Here is a 21,499-nt window from a genome sequence, read left to right on the forward strand (position 1 = left end):
TGTTATTTCACGCTGTTTTACAGAATTGTCTACTACTTTCAGGATATTTAACAAGCTTTAAATCACATCCCTGTTATGAGGAGTATGCAGGTAATACAAATTGGTGTTTGACAAGTGAAGTTTGGCAAAATTTTTATCAACTAAAGGATAAAACTGAGAATCCCTGTTTTATACCTTGGCCCTGATTAATGCTAATTATCATATTCAATGTTTTCTTCATAATTATTTCAATAGGTTGATCCGGGGTATGTGCAGACTGAGATGACTAGTGGAGGTGGCAATAAAACCACTGATGAAGGAGCGAAGACACCGGTATATGTGGCTCTCCTACCACCTGGTACCAAGACACATGGCAAGATGTTTAGTGATTGTAAAGTGATTAACTTTTGGTAATAATAAAAAAAACCTTTAAAAGAGTTAAGCAGCGCCAAGGATTTATCATTTAAATATTGGTCCAGTGCACTTAAGGGTAGACGAGGTATTGTTGGTCGAAGCAACCTAAAAATCGATTGTCATTATCTAGTTTAATATATTATTGAAAATTAACACCTTCATGTTTTGCAAAAGTCCATTCTACAAATCGTATACTTTGCAAACTTGCTTAATTTATTGTTGTTAATGAGTTATGTACGTTTTACAAAAGTGTTGTTGTTTCAGACCTCTTTACAACGTAACTCAAGAACCACAGCACCTATAAAAGTATATCTGTGATATTTTAATTCTTCTAAACGCTCGCTATGAATTGAGCTATGCAGTTTTTGCCAAAGCTCACTACCACTCGTAAGATGCTGTGAACTACCAAATCACAACAGTTTAAAATAATTAATAACCTTAAAACCCACCCATATACCAAAATCGCTGAAAAGGTACCCTAAAACTGTGGCACATTCCCGTATACCTCCAACCAGGGAGACTCCCCCACGTATATTTTGTATCGTGTATGATCATGAGAATAATTGAATATTTCTGATAACCTTGCTTTTCCTTGTGTTTATAACACTTTTTAATCAAAGTTTTTTACTCCTGTCCTCTATCAAAGTACAATCATGACATGACATGAACTGGCGGCACGATAAAATAACATTTTCAACCTAGTTTTTTGACCCCATCGTCTCCATCAAACTACAATCATGAGCCCCGTCATGAGCACCATATACATCAATCATCCGAAGATTGAAGAATGCTTTGCCAATCGATAACCAAGGCATTTGTTTTGTATAGACCTATTTGACAACATTTTATGCAGAACTAGTTTATTTGGCGCTCAATCGCTAACATACATTATTGTCGACTCCCAATTCGTTTATTCCACTGAATACTGTGAACTATAAACACTATATATATCTAGGCCTATACTCACACGCAAAATACGGGAGTTGTGAGAGATAAGACTGTTTATATCAACTGACGACCAACATGAAAATGATGATGCAACAGCTGTTGCTCAGTCGCTAGTATGCTTGACTCGCAATGCATTATGGGGGTTTCACTCTCATGTAAGCTCATGTAATCTCTTTCTCAGTCAGTTACTGACATGTAAAACAAACCCATGACAAATAGAGAGTGGGCATGCAACTACGCTGCATAAGGTACCCGATCGTGCTAAAAGCTCGCCGCTGTGCATTGTCAATGCCAATGGTGTATCAAAAAGTTGCGGGATATAGCCAAAATCGTATGTAAGCCATTTCGGTGAAATTAAATAGGGAAGCATCGCCCGGGGGCGCTGCTTCAAAAAAAATACCGTTTAGAATTTAATTAGAGTAATATGGATGGCAAGACAGGTGATAAATTATGGATTAATATAGGCAAATTCAAATTCCAAACATCATTGAAAGAGCTGTACATAATCAATTAAATTCTTACTTAACCTCTTACGGGTATTCTATAAAGAGAACTAAACATCTCAAAAAAAGTAACTAACCCCCCTTAAATAATGGCCATTATTCAAAAAGGGGCTATTGTATTGCAAATCTGTAAAATGCGTTGGAAGCAGAATTTATTTCTGCGCATTTTGACACCTCATTTGATACGATAGCCCAGAAAACAATAACACACCGGTCACTTTAATGTAGTGAGGTCCAGATTTGAAAGTTGCACTTACATACAAATTTTTACAATACAAAAACACTCAGATATCATTACACAGATTTCCTTCCATTACACTGAATGCAAAATCAATAGAATTTACTGCAACTTTCAAATCTTGGGCTACATTGATTTAAATGTATGCTGTGACGTCAATATTTAGTCAATTGCTACAAATGAGGTGTCAAAATGTGCAGAAATAAATTTTATTTTTTATTTATAACATTCGGCCAAAGCCAGGCTAATCCCAATAGTGCTCAGAGGCTACTAAATTTAAGGGACACCATCCGGATATGACAGGACAGGGATATGGGAAGAGGTCCGATTTTAGATGCAGGAGGAAAACCGGAGCTCCCGGAGAAAAACCTGCGAGGACGAGCATGGATCGGCAACCAAACTCACATGTGGCGCCACAGAGAATTGAACCCCGGCCACAGTGGTGAGAAGCGAGTGAGAAGACCACTACACTAACCCGCCCTCCCATTCTGCTTCCAACGCATTTTACAGATTTGTAATACAATTACCCGTTTTTTGAATAGTGGTCATTATTTAAGGGGGGTCAGTTACTTTCTTTGAGATGTTTAGTCTAGTTTTGTAGCAATTGTTCAACAGTATCTACTCTTTTAAAGAATTTTAAGATTTCCTTTTGAAAAGCATGGATAATGGCCAATCCACCAGTGCAATATTTCTGTGTGATCTCAAAAAGGTTGAAGTTAATTCAATTAATACAATTTTGTATTAAATTCAATAATTTCCCTGTATGTAAGTTTTATCACAAGTTTGTTATTCAATTTAGTTAGTTTCACCACAACTGAGGTGGTTGAAAATAAAAGTTTTGCCAGTTTTGTATTTCATTTAATACATTGCACCATGATATGACTGATATATTTTGAAGGCCAAGTTTTAATGCAATTTTTTTTAAAATTTAATAAATATCACCATGAAGCACCTGAAATGGTTTGAACACCAACTTTTATAACAATATTGTATTTAATTTAAATAATTTTTACCACGATGCAACTGAGGTGAGTTGAAGACCCACCATTAATACAATTTTATATAAATCTAATAAAGGTCACATTGATGCAACTCAGGTGGTGTGAAGTTTTATTGCAATTTTGCAATTATATATTCAAATTATATTTCAAATGTAGATTAATTATCTTGCAGGGCAACCATGTCTTTCTTCCAAAATTAATTTATTTCAATTTTTGAGTAGATAAATATACAGATACAACATGTTTTGAGGTAAATAGTGAAAACTACTGGTCCCAAGGTGTTATCTGATTTTGAATACTAGTCAAAATCAGCCAACACTGACGGAACAGCAGTTTTCATTACTTTCCCAAAATATTAACATGTTGTATTTGTTTTACTATACCTCATAAATATTTTTACTATCACATAAATGGGTGTTCCCATTTTCTTCTGAAAGTTTTTTAATGTGAATGAACAACTCCTGTAGCTTGAGAAAGGTATGATAAACTAGAGCTGAAAATTATGCACAGGATGATTTTTATCACATAACATTATATCACAGACCACCAACTAAATATATAAGTGCATGTGTCAGGTGTGAAGAAAAAAAGTGGGTCACCTTTAATATGGAAACGCCCCACATAAACAAAGCACAGTTAGCACACACACATGCTTGCACAATACGTGACTATGTGTACTGGTCAGCACAGTATGGTAACTAAAAGATTAGGATCATGGCTTACATGTACTTGACCCTATGTAGGATATCTGGTCAATCAATATAAAATTATGCTATTTCTAGTTACTTTTCAACACTTAGTGTAAACAACTTTGTTTCATATCAAATTTCTGTGTTATAATCCATCGGTGACCTTGACAAAACAATTGAACCGAACACCATTTTTGCAAGCCGCATTCACAGAATCGTCAGAGTGTAGCACCTCATCCGGCTAAAAAACACACAGGGTTGTGACACCCTGGGGTAGTAGGTGCGTAACAGTTTTTACTACTTTCCCACATCTGCATGATTATGTACACACAAGGAAATACTGCACCTGGATACTGGTGCAATTGACCAATCAGATTTTGTGATTACCTAATTAATATTGTCAAGAAGCAGAGCTATATTATTTTTTGTCTTGCAAGTCAGTGACGTCAAGGTGTTGAGGTAGCTGTTTCCTGCGTGCATCTATGCTGCCCCTTGTATGCCAGCGCTTTGAGAAAAAACTCATCTTTGAGGCTAAATGAAATGTGCACTGACATCACTGACTTGTCAGGTGAAAAATAGGATAGCACCAAGATTTGGCCAATTGCAGGTTTCTTTTTTTAAATTTCTTATTTAACCTGGGTGAATCATTCGATGTCTGACACTGTTCTCCCATGATCCACTGGGCGAGATCTTTGTCATTCACTGCATCTGCCACACAATTCAAATGCAGTAATGGAGAGAGTTTATGATGATAATGATAAATAATGCATGTAAATTGTTGATGTTTTCCTCCTCTTGAACTGGGACCTCTTACATCAGAGTCAAAGACCTTAACCAGAACCTGGGTTACACTGCACTCTTGTGGCACTATCACTCTGCCTGATACCAATTTATGAACTTAGAACGATGACATACACCATAGATATGAAGCATTCTTATACGACATTCGTGACACAATCTGCTCATGGGGGCCAGAGAAGACAATTTTGAAATTGAGTTACTATTATTATTATTAGCTTTATATGCAAACATTAAGCTATCATATACTGAAAACACCAAAGGTCTAACATACTTGTTCTAAAGTTCTGTGTAATGTTTTGTGATGTTTATTTTGTTATGCATTTTATTGCTTTTTTTTACTCCATATTTTTGCCTTCATCTCAATTTCAAATTTGCTGCATTTGGCCCCCAGGGACCAGATCTTGTCACATTTACACTTTGTGGAAAGCAGGCTTACAAACAAATTAACAAACAGTTGTGTTAAACTTTTGTCATTGCATTTATTTCAAATGATGACAGAGCTCTATATTGTAAATTAACATACAATTAAAACATTTGACGGCACATGCTATAAGTAATTTATTTTTAATATATGTAGGCCTTTTTCCATATTTTCAAATATGCACTATTCCAACAATATATTCCGCCATTGCATGAACGCTCGAAATAATGAACCTTCGATATAAACATCTCAAAAAAAGTAACTAACCCCCTTAAATAATGGCCATTATTCTAAAAGGGGCTATTGTATTACAAATCTGTAAAATGTGTTGGTAGCAGAATTTATTTCTGCGCATTTTGACACCTCATTTGATATGATAGCCCAGAAAACAATAAAATACCGGTCAATTTAATGCACTAAACATACAATACAAAAACACTAAGATATCATTACACAGAATTCCTTCCATTATATCAATTCAATTTACTGCAACTTTCAAATCTTGGGTTACATTGATTTAAATGTGCATTGTGATGTCAATATTTAGTCAATTGCTACAAATGAGGTGTCAAAATGCGCAGAAATAAATTCTGCTTGCAACACATTTTACAGATTTGTAATAAAATCACCCATTTTGAATAATGGTCATTATTTAAGGGGGGGGGGGTAGTTACTTTTATGTACCTGTATGATATTTCCTTCATCAACGGAAGGTAGCACACAAGACACAAGTCTAGCATGAATACTGTGGATGTACTAAGTTTTTATGTAGTTGATTAGGTATCAAATTTGACATTCTTATGACAAATATATGCCAACAACAAATTAAAAGGTTCAGGTTATATTAGCTTTATAAATCCTTAAAACATGTGTGGCATGGCTGAAGGACAATATTGTACAGAACATTGTGCAAGCATCTAACACATGCAGAAAAACATACTTGAAAATGTTGGGTTTTTTGGGTTGTTTTTTTTGCCATATGTGACATGATCAAGAGGAATGAGTCGGATGTCGCTAATATTATTTCTGAGATATTGGCAAAAACAGTGTTCAAATTGTTTTGTTTTCAGCCATTGATAAATTGCTCATAACTCGGTAACCAAATGTCCGATTTTGATGGGGTTTGCATCACAATGCAGCATTCGGTAACTGCCAGAAAATGATGTAAAAAACCTGTAATTGAAAATTGCCGACATGTGACTCGTTCCCCTTGATCATGTCACATATTTGAACCCAAATTTTGAACATTTTGTTATTACCATATCTAACTTGCTCAATCTATGTTTACTGAAACAATCCCACATCCTTATAAAAAGTTGATAACTTTGCAACTAAGTTCACTTTCTTATGCTTTTATCATATTTTTGCTCTTTTAATTTTGCCTGTATCTTGATTTCATAATTGTTGACTTTAGACTGATTGTATCATGTCCCATATTATGTACCATACATATCAAAATTGGAAGAGACATAAGAAAGTTGACCATGACCTGGTCATAGTTGAGAGCTACCTCTGTATAATTACGACTTTGAGTTTGAATATAACAACTTCATGCAATCTTAGTGAATACCAGTTACTGGCCAACAAGGAATAAATACTGGATTTACATTATTTTTGTATTTATCACTGCAAATTTATTTTATTCAAACAACCCATAGCCTAGAAAAAGTGGGGAATTTGGGAACCTTATTCCTGCTCATTTGGTGTTTGGAGGGAAATTTAAAGTTTAAAAATAAAGAAATAATACAAAATGAAGGCAAAAACTTTTTCCTCCAAACAAAATTTTGAGTTTATATTCCTGGGAAATTCACAATTTTCAGGTTGGCTGGTGAAGAAATATATATAACATGTGATATCTAGCAACACAAAACCTGAGTTTGACAGTCCTATTCTCGAAATAGCATCATCCTTAATTCAAACATTGTTTCTTATTCTTGACATTTACTGTAAAAGTGGTAACATAACATAGACCTACATGATGTTATTAAGAAGTTTCCTCTCTAATAGTACTCCTTTATATCACACACTGTAGATAAATAAACTGCTGTTACACATTTGCTTATATCTAATACAATTTATTTTGTAGCATATATATTAGCAACACAGAATATAACATAGACTTTTTTCATTGATTCCACACCAACAATGCCCTTTTGTCTTCCAATCTTCTTTCTTTTCAAAATGAATGATAATTCTCATGAGAATTGTACGTAACTGGTTAGCATCAGCGTGACACTCCAAGCTATGCGTCAAATAAACAAATCATTTGCGACTCTGCAAGCCATACTTTGTGGTAGCTGTATTGCGCGCCAAACTCACAAATAGTCCACATTTGAAGAGCTTATTTCCAAACCATGTTAAGTCCACAACCACATGTTTCTCATTTACTTGTGTGATACAATCACAATTACTTTAACAAGTTTGACATTAGCAATAATGAGTAGTGCCATCAACAAGCCATTATTTAACGTAACAATGCTGCCTAACAATATGCAGACTATTGTTCTCATTTGGGAACCAAAGGCCTCACACAGTATTGTTACTGTGCATCCATCCCGGGCATCCATCCACTGTTTGCTTTGTAATGGTGCATCCAACTGAAATTATAATACCTATAGCATCACAACCCATTGCAATATCGTACAGGTAAATACTTAACCCGGTTTGCAAATAAGCTCTTCATTTATAGTTTGTGATCCTCATGCAGGTATGGGCATTGTCTCTAGACTCTCTTTTTCATTACTGTCATGTGGTACTCCACTTTATGTGCCTGTGTAGCATCCAAAAGTGTGTATTTAGTGTGTACTGTTTTCCATTAAAACAATCATTGCATTTCGCTCTCATTAAGGATGCTATAGTAGTAGGAGCAGATGTATGGTACTTTGGATCTACTTTTCCTGCAAGATTGACCAATTCTTCTGACGATTTTTGCATCCCTCTGTGGCTTATGGTCATTCTGAAGAAGCCATCTGCCATGATGGCTAAAATCTAAACCAGTGAGTAATTGTTGGACCAATTTTAATCTACAATCCTACAAATGTATCTATTTCATGAACCCACTTAGTGTTTGTTACTTAAAGTGGAAAAACACTGCATGTGTCAATGCCAAAAAGCATGCAAAATGTTGAACTGTTGTACAGGCTTGCTTGAAAAGCAGAGTTTTTATTTTAATTTTAAGTAATTATTAAAGGAGATAACAGGAAAAGTGATCCTGCCTGGGAATTGAACCCAGGACCTCATGTAAACCTGGGGTCCTGGGTTCAATTCCTGTGCGGGATCATTTTTCCTGTTTCCTCCTTTAACAATTGCTTGACACCGAAACTTACAAAATATCATCATAGGCTATACAGGCTCTTTCAGTATCATTTGACTTTATTAACTTAATTCTTTTCATTTATCATATCATAAACAATCCTTAATAGCCAATGTGTGGAAATATATTGCCACTGCTTTACTAGACCTTTTTTTCAAATCAAATATAAATACAATTTAAAAATTGTTTCCACAATAATACTGAATAAAACAAAAGACCCAATTAATAGGTCTATAATAAAAACCAGTGTCCAATGAATGGAGTTGAGGGACACATTAGAATATAGACATTTTTAAATACAGTTAACAGTGACATATTAACTGTATGATTACAAATCCCACACAATTAAGCAATGGGCAACTGCTTAACCCCTTCATAAAAAAGCGCAATGATTTATAGTGTGCTACGCACTGGAATAAACTCACAAACCTCTGAACAGTTTATAAAAAATTAAATTAAAATAACAGCAGTCAATTAAGGGTTTCAAGCTACATGAAATAATCTGCATCATAAGCAGTACTCAGCATTTTGTTTTTCCCAACTTTTGTAATAAAACTTAAAGGAGGATGGTCTGCTTTCATCACAAAGTTTTCATAGTGGTTTACCCACACACTCCCCAACTATGAAGTTTGATGATGGTATCTTTTATACAAGAGCCAACAATTTCCATTTGAAAGCTCAATTTGTTAGTGACGTAATGGGATTAATTACCATAGTGATGTGTCTACACAAACCGAGTGGTTTGTGATACATAGTTGAATTTATTGCCCTACACTAGACATAACGTCGTCATAACACCTGTTCCTCTGCATTCATACACCGATGAATGAGTTTGAACTTTGAATGATAACAATGTAAATAGACATAATTATCATCTGTGTTACTGTTACATACTGCTGATTGAATACAGCCTGCTTCTATAGTGTTGCACAGGAATTCAAACATGTATCGCAAGTCACAACGTTTGTGTGGACACATTGCTATGGCAATTAATCCTGTTACATCACACTTTTTACGGTGACTAGAATATTGTGTGGCCGATAAAAGGGTTAACCCACTTATATACATATTTTGGCTTACAAAATCCAAACTAAACGTCATTCAACCCCAACACATCCCTGGGAATATCTCACAGGGTTAATGAAATAAATACGGGCTTTCTACTGATACCAAAATTGGGCACAATTACCAAATAGGGTGCAACTTGCTAGACTCACATCCTTGGAGTTCAATCCTCGTTTAGGGTTGGGGTAGGGCAGTGTTGTAATAAGACTAGTAGAATTGCACCCTATTGGTAATCACTCCCAAAATTGCAATTGGGAATGATGCAGATGATCTGACCATCCTTTAATTGTTAATTTATAGGCACTATAAACTGAGACGGAAATAAAAAAAGACTAGTTTGCAACTGATGTCACCTGTCAGTCAACCTCAGAAAACGATTTGTTTACTGAGTTGCTGTGATAATTGAAATAACTGAACATGGTGGTAACACAGCTTGCCTTTGCACCTTCAAACATACAAACCATCTCATAGGTTAGGTCTTAGTAAAGGGAAATTTTCTTTCCTGAAGGCACCATGTCAACAATGCCAAGAAAAGTTGCTTTTTGCCTTGTAAAAGTACCATAATTTTTCGCCAATTTCTGCGATTCCTTTTCTAAGATGAAGGCACCAGATGAGTCGACCTTCCTTTCACGCACTTCTGACCAATCAAGGGTTATGAGAAGTTTGATTGACGGTGACGTCAGGTGCAAACCAATCCTTCTAATTCTGTCACAGATTTGGTTACCTTGTTGTCATGGAAGTCAACAAATCATTTATATCATGACGGAAATTCAGTTTGGCTGCGGAAAAAATCAATGAAACACGCATCTTGCTGTGCTCAATGTATTTATCATCTCATCACACAGAATGCCTTACCGAACACAAACTACATCCATATTGCATTTTCGGCAAATTACTATGAAGTACAGTCATGTGTGTAGTCCTTGTTTAGTAGAATGTCCTTCATAATTGAGCAATCATGAGGTGCATTGGTAAAGATAGCTCCTACAAATACATGGGTTCCCCACATAGAATGCCGGATACACTTGCAGCAGCCCAGATCCTCTATTTCAAATCCTAGTTGCATGAAGCGTTCATCGGTTTCAAACAAAGATGTGTTGGGGTTTGAGTCGCCCAGAAACTGCAGATAAGAAAAATACAAAATAGAATACAAAGACATTTAGTATGAGAAAGTTACAAAGCATCATATTACCTATTTTAGACAAGTGAGCATTAAGCAAATGAACATGTTTCATAGTATTTTCAGATTTCAAAAGTTATGTCTTTAAAAGGGTATTTCGTGATCCACAGCATCATCCCCCCACTTTTCTCCAAAAAAGTTGAGATTTTTATATCTGGAAACCTCTGGCTACATAATGTTTATGTACAAAAAAATTCTTGCAGGTAAATTCATTTAGCAAAGATATTGTAAAATTTGAAATTCGTTCATATATTGAGAGGGAGTCAAAAACTGGGGGCAGTACATCCCTATCACTCATTTCAATTTTTTGACAATTTCTGTTTTTGTTTAAAATTCAAACTATCCAAAACATCTTTATTTATAAAGAAATTTAATTAATCTTGTAAAAATAAAATCATACAATTTCAAACCACTGCTACACAGAGACTGCTATTTTTTGACTTACTAGACAGTAGACACTAACAATATGTCAGATTCAAATGTGTTTAAATTGTCATATCCCTATTTATTCTTGTCTGACAAAACACACTAATTTAATGACCATTATTTATCAAAGTGTGGTAAAAAACACATGGGTGTCACTAAATGGCCTTATTCAAGTTCAATCAGAATATCATTTCCCAATGCCAACAGAGTTGCCGAGATATTTCAGTCCGCATTGTGAGTCAAATAATCGAAAAGTCGCTTCAACTGAAAGTCAAAATTGGGCTACCCAATCACAGGATTGGCAACCCTGAAAACCAAATCGGGACATCAAAAATACAGATATATGCAGATAATGTGTTTACTAGACTACTCACCTATGTTCATGACCTACATTTAAAGGTAGCTATGACTTGTGAACTACGTTTAAAGGTAGCGGACTCAAAAAATAGTTACCATGTCTAATCAATTGTGTCCATTTTCAGTCTCCATCGTGGGTCAAATAATCGAAAAGTCGCAAAGGTCTTCCCCACCTTTACACCTATTTTAAGAGTTTTATAGAAATTGCAACATTTCCTATGTGTTTCTTTATTTTTTCAAAACTCCCTACACTTTTCCCATGTCTGAATTTGTCTAGCCTAATGGGAAGATGCTATGGTTTCCAAAGTTTAGGGGTGGTTTAATCAATAAGCTCAAATTCTCTCGCCAGATTTGTTACATTGCATGACGGCATCAGACACTATCATTTGTTCGAAGACTGAAGTCAATCAATAAAGTGTGCTGAACCTGTACCTCATGATCTTTATCATGCAAGATAAAGGTTATGATAATAATATTTTAGAATAACATCACAATCAGAATAAAACAGGCAAGAAGTTGAATAAAAACACCAGAATAAAGTAATAAAAGTTATACACCTTATATCTGCAGCATGTACCGGGCATGTATACCCTTACTTCCAGTTACACATTCACCAAGTTCACACTCACAAATATCTAGACAACCCTCGCACTTTTGCTACGACTCGCTTTTACCGCAACACCAGCACACCCCTGCATACCACAATATAGGGAAAAGGCACGTAAACAGCCAGTAGCCTGGGGTGCGACACACACACTGACATAAATTGACAAAAGGTCTGCTTTCTCTGTGAAAAAATCAAAATTCGACCAACAAAAATGTCAAAATTTTAGACAAATATACATCCAAGTCATGAATTTTCTGTGTAATTTGTCCAACTATAGGCTCCAAAAAATCAATGAAGATTTCTCTTGAAAAGGTATACTGAACTTGGAAAATCTACACCCCCGTCCCCCCACCTTTTGGCAAAATGGCCCATTTTTGTTCTTTTCAGCCACTTTTTGACAATTCAAGCCGATTGCCCCCGCTTCAAGCCGATTGGCGCTAATGAGGCCTGGGGGATTGAGTTTGATCAAATTTTAGCTTGAATGTAATTGACTTTTTAAAAAAATACTCTTTACCATGTTTACATAGGTATTGTATGGCTCATTTTACAACTTTTGTCCAAAATAGTGGACCAATTTGTCATTAGGGATGCAAAATGAATAAACTTGTATTGAAGACTAGACCTAAATTGATAATTAAATGTATAGTTTGTATTGTAGATAATTAAAGGAAGGGCTGATGGTATCTCCATCAGCTATGAAATAACTACCGTAGAATGGGGTGAATAGCCCGGGGGGATCACTCACATAAATGGTCTGTACGCATGCGTGACCAAAAAAACAAGTAAAAGGGGTGTTTTTTTAGGCAAGGCAAGTTACGCGCGTGGCGCGTTTAGGGTCTAAAAACAGTGATTTTCAAGAATAAGGGTAGTTTTCTGAAACTGGACAACTTGTTTAGGGTACCTTTTCAAATTGTTGGTAAATTATGAGTCCAAAAAGGGTACATTTGTTGCATTTTCACCAGCCAAAAACTCATTAGGGGGTAAATTCTACACTAAATTATCTTATTAAGGGGCTAAATTTGCTGGTAGGGTAAAACTTCGTTTAGGGGTGTTTGAAAAAATTTGGTCACGCATCGTACACTGTCATATTTGAGTGGCCCCCCCGGGGTGAATAGGGACGCAGGGGTGAATAGGAACAAAAATGAGAAAAGTTTTTGAAATCTTATTTTTTCACATTTGGTTAACACTTATTTTTTTTTATTTCCACGGATTGAAAGAGAAGAGCAATCAAACAGTGTTTAGAAAATGGTTCAGCAGATGTGAAAGAATAAATCTAGGATACAGGGTGTCCAAAATAAAATTGTCCAAAAAAAGTTCTAAAAAACGGGGTGGTCAAAACTTTCCTGCTCCCACGGCCACTATTTTAGAAAATAAGCTGGAAATTTACCAGGACCTAACCTGTTAGGTCCTACAACTTTCTCTAAAACATTATTTAGTAATTCTGACAGGAATTTTTATAACAATTTTTTTACTATTTTTCAGGTAAATGTCACCAAATACGGGGTGAATAGGGACACCCTTGCCACAACCACCCTTACCCCACCACACCCTACCCTACCACCCTACCCTGTTCCACCCCTTACCCCACTACCCTCATGAACCTACCCCACCACCTTACCCCTACCACCACCACCCTTAAATCACTATACCATACCCTGACCCCACAAGCCTCACTAAACCCACCGTCTCCACCACCCTATCCCACTACCACACCACCCTACCCAGGCTACCACCCTCATCCACCCCTAATACTATCATGCCACTGGCAGAACTCACTACCCAACACCCTACCCCAGCACTCCACCATCCTACCCACCCATCTACCCCACCACCCTACCCCGTACCCCACCACCCTATCCACTGCTCCACCACCCTATCCACTGCTCCACCACCATCACCCTATCCACTACCTCTACCACCATGATACCTTTTCTTATACCCCACCACCCTGATCCCACTACCCCAACACCCTACCCTACCTTCCTACTTCCCTACCACCCAGAACCCTACCCCAGCCACCCTTACCCCACCACATCCTACCCCACCTTTTCTTGTACTGACAAGCCTGATCAACGTTGTCAAGAAATCCGATTTTAATCAGTTATGATGGTATGAATTACCCTGACATGTTTCTATTGTTTTTTAAAACTCACTTGGTGTCCCTTTTCCCTCCATGCAAGAGTAAAAATGCATGTACCCTCCTTCAAAGTTGTACTTTCCTCGTCAAGACCAGTGCTGTCCCTATTGACCCCGAAGTCGGGGGTCAATAGGGACACCAAACTTTATAAAAAAATATTTACCCCCCACATATATTCAATTTTTTATAATGGTGGAATAAAGGCATCATGGGTGGACATAATATGCCCTCAAAACAGGCCGCGACAAATTTTATTTTTTAGCTTGCCCGATCGGGCAGGCAATATCCAAAAATTGGTTGCCCGAAATTGCCCGAAATTAACCCATATTCCCGGCAACAATTGTCGACAAAGTCACATACCGTACTCATCATGCAGTGCAGTGCATAGTACCGTAAGTGTGCGAATTTGGCAGTTTCATTCTTACGAAATCCAATACTTTTCTCAGTTAAGTTGATAAATAAATGAGTATTCATGAAATGCATAAAAAATGAACATTTCATTCATGTTTGTTTCTTACATGTGGAAAATAATGTGTATTTTATGTGAAATTTTGTCAGTAAAGTCACAGTGATTTACGTATTTCGCCAACCACTAGTACATCTCAATCTCAAATATGCAAATACATGGCCAGCTGACGTCATTGACGTCATGATATTTGCACGAAACAGTTTCTATAATTGGCCAAACTTCCAATACGTCACGTAACGGCATGATGTTCATTAGCATATATACATACGTATATGTCTGCAAGTCTGGTGTGGGATACGAGTGCCTAGCGAAATTTGAGTTCCATTTCAAGAAGTTTTCTACTTTGTTTTGACGTTTTTTTACTTCTGTGAACACGCCAAGTTGGACAGAAATACTCCATTTTAAATCATCAAGCTTTAATTGGTTTAAATTTAGACTTGCCCGATCGGGCACAGCTCTTCAGAGTTTTAATTGCCCGACAAAAATGTGATTGCCCGGGCTGTCGGACAGGCGATTTGTCGCAGCCTGCCTCAAAAGTTTGAATCATGGGGCTACAGGAAAAAACTACAATCTAGAGAGTGTCAAAACTGTCCCTATTCACCCCATTCTACGGTATCTATTTCTTCTTCTTCTTTCATTTTGTTGTTACCTTTTGTTCATTTTTGCTACTTTATTTGTTTTGCTTAAAAACTGTTTTGTTTTTGTTTCCGATCTAAGCTTGTATACATTTGATTCCGGTTACTGTTTTGCAAATACCAAACATATTAATCTGGCATAATCCAAGGAAATTGATTCCAACAGTGATCGAAATATTTCCTTCCGGGCTCTTCTGGATTCTTTAACCTCCTAGTCCTATTATCTTCTTGGTCAGGTCAGAACCATGGGTCAGAACTAACAGCATAATCAGGACAATGCCAACATAAGCTTATCCACTGATGAAGCTTTTAGTATTACAACTATTCTATGAATTGTTTCTCAGCTGCTATGAATGTTTTACATATTTAGGTTTCTCATTTTTGAACCTTTTAGTTGCATATGGAAGAAATTTTAACAATAGATCACTGTCTCCGGCTGTGAAAGCTGACCCTCCACTGCATGTGGTACATCTTCATAATCACATGTGTGCCTAGATATAGTAAAAATCAGATTTCATAGTCGGTGAAGAAAATCATATTATGGAATCTTCAAAATCAAAACACAAACATGAATACAGTTAAATTGTACAATATAAATTACCCATTGTTTTGCAGTGTTCACTTCACTTGAAAAATAAAGAATCATGATTTCAGAATGAAAGGGGAGGGGGGACCACTTGACTTTGGAAGTGAATACCAGTGAACAATGGTGAGAGATTTGACCCCAACAAAGGTATTCACTGCTGGGTGAGAAGCAGCAGCGTATTAAACCAGATTTTTAGTTAGAGCGGGAAAAGCCAAATTTTCCCCATATGCCAATTTTTCATCCAAATTTGTATTCATTTTAATGACACCTTAATCTTTGCGGTCCCCATTTTCATCGCTGAACATTTCTGTGGGGCACTTGCAATTCCCCCGGCTATACCACTGGTGAGAATGCCCCAAAAGGGGTTGTTACTTGTTTGGTGAGAATTGGAAAATTTAACCAAAAAATTGGTGTTTCAACAAGAAGTTTTAGGTCAAATTTTGATACAAGAACTTTTCAAAAAAGTTATCAAAATTTGCTGAAAAAATTGAACAAAAAATAATGAAATTTTGTAAATATCAGAGAAAAAAAACCCAGGTCCATTCAGCAAGATAAATGGTCACAATTCTTGAAAAAAAAAGGGGTCTTTTGGTGACAGTAAAACAAGGTCATTGAGTGCGAGGGAGTTGAAAAATGGGGTCAATGTCGTCACATATTCCCCTCACTGATCTTAAATAAGACCCTCCCTGGATGTTTCAGAACTAATTGAAAATAAGGATCTTGATTATTTTGTTTATAACATAAATTCTCACGGTATGAAGCCAAATTGCATTATACTTTAATAAACACGGCAGTGAATAAACTAAGCAAAAACAGCTAAAAATAAATTCCATTAAAATGCTCTCTATTCTCATCTCCACCATGTCTCCAAGACAACCTAATATGATCGCATAATGCATAGGTGTTCCTTTCCTCACTGACATTCTCTTGTTTACTTTCGTGTGATATCCTACACAAAGCCTGATCAAAACAGGCGGGCAATTTTACATCATCTATGCTTTATGCTGTGAGTTCAATCTTTGAGTAATAATGGATGAAAAGCGTCAGTCAATATCATATAACTGAAATGGTGTCACTTGTGTTGGGTCATCAAGGAAACTCCATACTTCATGCATGTTGAAAATAACACAGAGTCCATATTTGAAAAATGATTATCATTAATAATCTTGATGGAGTGTGTGATAAAATAGCGTCTCATGCTTTTAACCGATTTTACTCATTTGAAAAATGATTATCATTATTAATAGGGATGACCAATGAACCATCAACTTGATTAGAACGCTCCCATAGACATGCAGGGAGCTCAACTGTGCACTGCTTGCACAGACATTTCTAAATTGATCTCATTCTTTTATTTTTCAATATTTTTCTGTAAAAATTGGGGAAGTGAATGCCAATTATATTTTGTAACTATCTTGCAAATTACAGCAACACAACTTATTTCATTTTTCTGTAAGTGCGAGTCAAAATTGGTCCATCGCCACAGTGCGTTTAATTGCCAGTGGCTGAGTTCAGCACTGCTCAAGAATGGCACAAAATATTCATGTCAATAATTTCAGGTGAAAAACGTGATCTACTGAGCTGTAATTTGGCAGAGTTGCCAGTAATACCTCTATCATACCCTCTGTAAAAAGGAAAAAAAATTGAACAAGTAGATCTCGAGTTACAAATTAAATCACCAGCTTCCCTTTAGAATTTCCATACTCCTTTCGAATCATGCTAAGAAGACACCTTTCTGAACATAAATGTGAAGTTTAGTGCTTATTCGATGTATTTTTCACCTGATTTCAACCCTAAACATTTTCTTATATTTAGGCCTATACCATCTACAACTTGCTGCTGGCTATACCTTGTTTAGAACTTTCAAAAGAAGTACCTGAATGTGCAGACATAACTGTTTCAAAATAGCCCATGAAAGTCATGCAGGTGACTCCGAGGTCATGCATTGAATTGGTTTGAATGAAGAATACTATGGGAACCAGCACCTTTTGTTAGAAGTCACACATGAGCATGATGAGTGAAGTGGATTTAACCTCTATTGTTGTGAATGAGTCAATGACCTTCAATGACACTGAAGATTTTGTTTGCATACACCTACTAATTGGTCATATTAAACCCAATAACATTGAAATTTTTGGTTGTGAAAAAAAAAGTTCACCTGGACTTAGTGCAATTTTGATTTTGTGCCATATCGGCCATCTTGGATGATTTTTGGCAAATGTTCTCTAAATGCATGATTTCAATGCCTCAGTTTGAAAAAATAATTTATGCCATTGACTAGTAAAGTGCCATTTCACAAGAAACCCCTTTGATACTTTCACAATATGCTTGTTTCATGTTTGCATATATGTTAAAATAAAGAAATATATAAAGGTAAATATATGCTTATGCCAATTTTGCTCCCAATTGCTATTTTTGGACCTTGTCATTTTATTTCATTCCAATGACCGGTCAGAACGGGAAACTTTGAAAATTCATAATTCGAAAAGTTTTTGTCCGATTTTGACCATTTAACCACCAAAATACTTCTGTTGATGAGTTCTATCCAGAAAACAATCTTTTGTAGCAATAGGGGCAACATGAAATTTTGATGGTTATCCCTATTATTAATCTTGATGGAGTGTGTGATAAAATAGCGTCTCATGCGTTTAAACGATTTTACTCACATTTTGGAAGATTTTGTGCAAGCAAGATTCCACTTAGCATTATTTACTTGGTACTTCATTTTGCAATAATTAAGATAACGGATGAACCCAAAAATATAGAAGAAACTAAGAAAAACCCAATGTATGTGTAAATAATGTAGCCCATGAGCAAATAGTATTACTTTCAAGTTCTTCATTTAGATATAAAAATGAAGTTAAGGGACCGTTCACAAACACTTGTAAGGGGGGCCTGATGCAAAAAAAATTTATCGCAAAATTTTTTCGGGGCCCCCCTTTACAGACCTCGAAAAATTCAGGGCCCCCTTTTGACATAAAAATTATCGGTCAACCCCATAGAAAAGCATATAAACTCAAATGGTCATTTTTTACAGGGTCCCCCCTTAGGAGGGTCAAAAAAATTCAGGGCCCCCCTTTTTTGCATCAGGCCCCCCTTACAAGGATTTATGAATGGTCCCTAATTCATAATCTGCAGTCTTGTCCATGATCCTTCAAGAAAGAGGAACCAAAAAGATCAAAAATAATTTTTAATGCTAATTTGTACCCATTTTTGTGTAAAATAGGGGTAACAAATGCTGAAAGTAAATTTGTTCTTGAAACCGTGCAAAATAGGGGGTAATTTTGACTTTGGGAACGATCATGTGTTACACCTTTGAATAGGAAGTGACAACACCGGGTTCCTTCGTCCACATTACAACAAGCATTTATTGGAATATAGACGTTGTTTCAATTACTACTAGATAAAAGTTTTGATAGACTCTGAACTGGGTAAGTCAGTCCTTATCACATATCAAATACTCATAAGCAGAGACAGGTGATTTGGGCGAAAAAAATAGCAAATTGCGCGGAGATTGCACGGAGCTTTTTTCAGTGCAAATTATGTATCCCTGCCCATAGGATAAAAAATAGCCAATTGCGTGGGATTGCGCGGAAAAAAAGTTCTGCGCAAATCGCTTGTCCCTGCTCATAAGCAAATTGTTTATTTGTTTGTCATTAGATTCTACATGATTAAAGTGCACATCAATACAGTTTGAATATTTACATGCCACAAAACTGGGTTCCATCCAGCTTTATTTCTCTCACTCATTTAAACCAAAGATCCTACAAAGACTCCAGTTTGCAACATCAAATTCATATTCTGACTGAGGATTGTCATATATTTTTTGATGAGACCCCCGGTATGGGACCTAGCATTTGACTTTTGCACACTCACATGATTATGCTTCAATAACCATGAACTCGACTTCTAATTGTGTGTTCATATAACTGTAAAAACTTGATTTGAATAGTTTGTAAGACCTGATGAAAATCATCTGATCTGATCTGATCAAAAAACTTGCTGTTTGGTCAAATAATCATATTGTTGCAACTTGCATTTGTTTTAAACTAGGTTACGTACCACATCATTAAGTTAAAATATCGCCATTCTAATCAATTCAGTGGACCACCCCCACAACATATGTGTATGGCCATTTAATAGAGGCCATCAGCGTGACGTCATATGCCGAACAGCAAAATCACCGCGTTGATGCGCGATAACAGCTGCGTGGCAAGCTGCGCCCTGCGCGTAGTGTCCGACGCATGAACACACAGATCATTTGTACCCACAAGATGGCGAAAGGCTGACGGCCTCTATTTGTGCACCCACATGTCCTTTTCTGGTGGTTTTGATCCTTCTAAATGTACCCTAGCAGTATGTGCCCTATACTCTTTGCACTCTTCCTAGTTTCTCTTGGTGTTCGCCATCATCTGAAATCGGGTTTGTTCTTTTAGTTAGCAGTGAATGCCGTGACGTCAATCCATCTTGAAAGGGGGTGGGGCATTAGGGCTCATATTGAAATACCCTACCACGTTTTCACACAGAAAGAAGGCAGGATTCCCTTCGCTAAGCGCGCACCTCAGGAAAGCTCGGTCATAAAACGGATGGAGTATATGCATCAGTGATACACCCTGCCCAGGATTTTAACAAAAGAAGGCTAGCACAGGAAAGCTGCAGGATGGCGCACACCTTCCTGTGTAAGGGAATTTCAATATGAGCCCTTAGGCCTATAAATCATCAAAGTGACTGGGGGAGAACACATCACTATAAGTGAATGGATTCATTTAATATTCATAACATATTGAATTGGAGCAACATGAAGAAACAAAATAATGTTAAATATAGGAGTCTTTTTCCCTCTAAATAAAAAATAAAGAAATTAAACAAGATTTCATTATAAATCAAATAATAAACAAATGGAAAAAAATTAAACAAATTAAACAAAAATAAATAAATAGATAAATATATATATAAAAATACACAAACAAACAAACATATAAAGCAAGCAAACAAACAAATACATTTTGAGTAAGTCGAATTCAAAATGAACCACCTCACAAACGCAACATAAATTTCATAAACTAGAAATAACACTGCTACCTGTGTGACATTTGTATCACAAGTAAAGATTTTCCAAATGGATAAATTGACAGAAAAAGGTAATCTATACACCAGCTAGTCAGTTGGTCAGTCATTCAGTCCAGTCAATAGGTTTGTTTTGATGTGACTGATTAACGGAGTCATCCATATCCCCGGGCAACATTATTTGAACAGAGGCCCGATTTAAGATCCAGAAACACTGATTAGCTAGGATAAAATAACAACTCTGCAGTGTAGAGCACAAGCCATGCAGCTGTTTAGTGGAGCATTCTGAGCACTAGTTCAAGGATTTAATGCCCACTCGAACTAATCATGTTGTTGCCCGCATGGTGAGCATACCTGTCCATGCAGAACTGTGAGGGGGACAAGTACATCCCACCGCTGCCACCAAAAAGAAAACACTACCAGCACTCAGAGGTTGTTTAAATGTAAGTCCAGAATACATTGCAGCCACTGACAGCATGTTTGAGAAACACATGGTTATTTTCAGAAAATATCACACTGGGCTCCTGCTGTGCATGGTCAAGGTTGTTATACAACAAGATAAGCTATGTGTCTGCATGCATGCATGTGCAAGAAAACTTTGCTGGTTCCACATCTTCTTTTCCCAAGCATTTAAAATAGCTAAAATTGTTTTAAAAACACACG

The 21,499-nt window shown here is 36.5% G+C and overlaps 2 protein-coding genes across 3 annotated transcripts in view; one reads left to right on the forward strand and one right to left on the reverse strand.

Moving 5' to 3' along the window:
- LOC140151033 (carbonyl reductase [NADPH] 3-like) overlaps positions 1 to 400 on the forward strand; it is a 31,657-nt gene extending 31,257 nt beyond the window's left edge. For both annotated transcript variants that reach the window (XM_072173225.1, XM_072173223.1), the window contains exon 6: positions 235 to 400. In XM_072173225.1, coding sequence (XP_072029326.1) covers positions 235 to 393 — 159 coding nt within the window. In that variant the 3' untranslated portion in view covers positions 394 to 400. The remainder of the gene's footprint in view (positions 1 to 234) is intronic.
- Positions 401 to 8,835: 8,435 nt separating this feature from the next.
- Positions 8,836 to 21,499, reverse strand: part of LOC140151036 (cobalamin trafficking protein CblD-like) — a 69,112-nt gene continuing 56,448 nt past the window's right edge. The window contains 1 exon segment of the mRNA XM_072173228.1: positions 8,836 to 10,492. Within this exon segment, the coding sequence (XP_072029329.1) occupies positions 10,268 to 10,492 (225 nt within the window). The 3' untranslated portion in view covers positions 8,836 to 10,267.

The sequence above is a fragment of the Amphiura filiformis genome, chromosome 4, assembly GCF_039555335.1.
Source record: "Amphiura filiformis chromosome 4, Afil_fr2py, whole genome shotgun sequence".
NCBI classification, from domain to species: Eukaryota; Metazoa; Echinodermata; class Ophiuroidea; order Amphilepidida; family Amphiuridae; genus Amphiura; species Amphiura filiformis.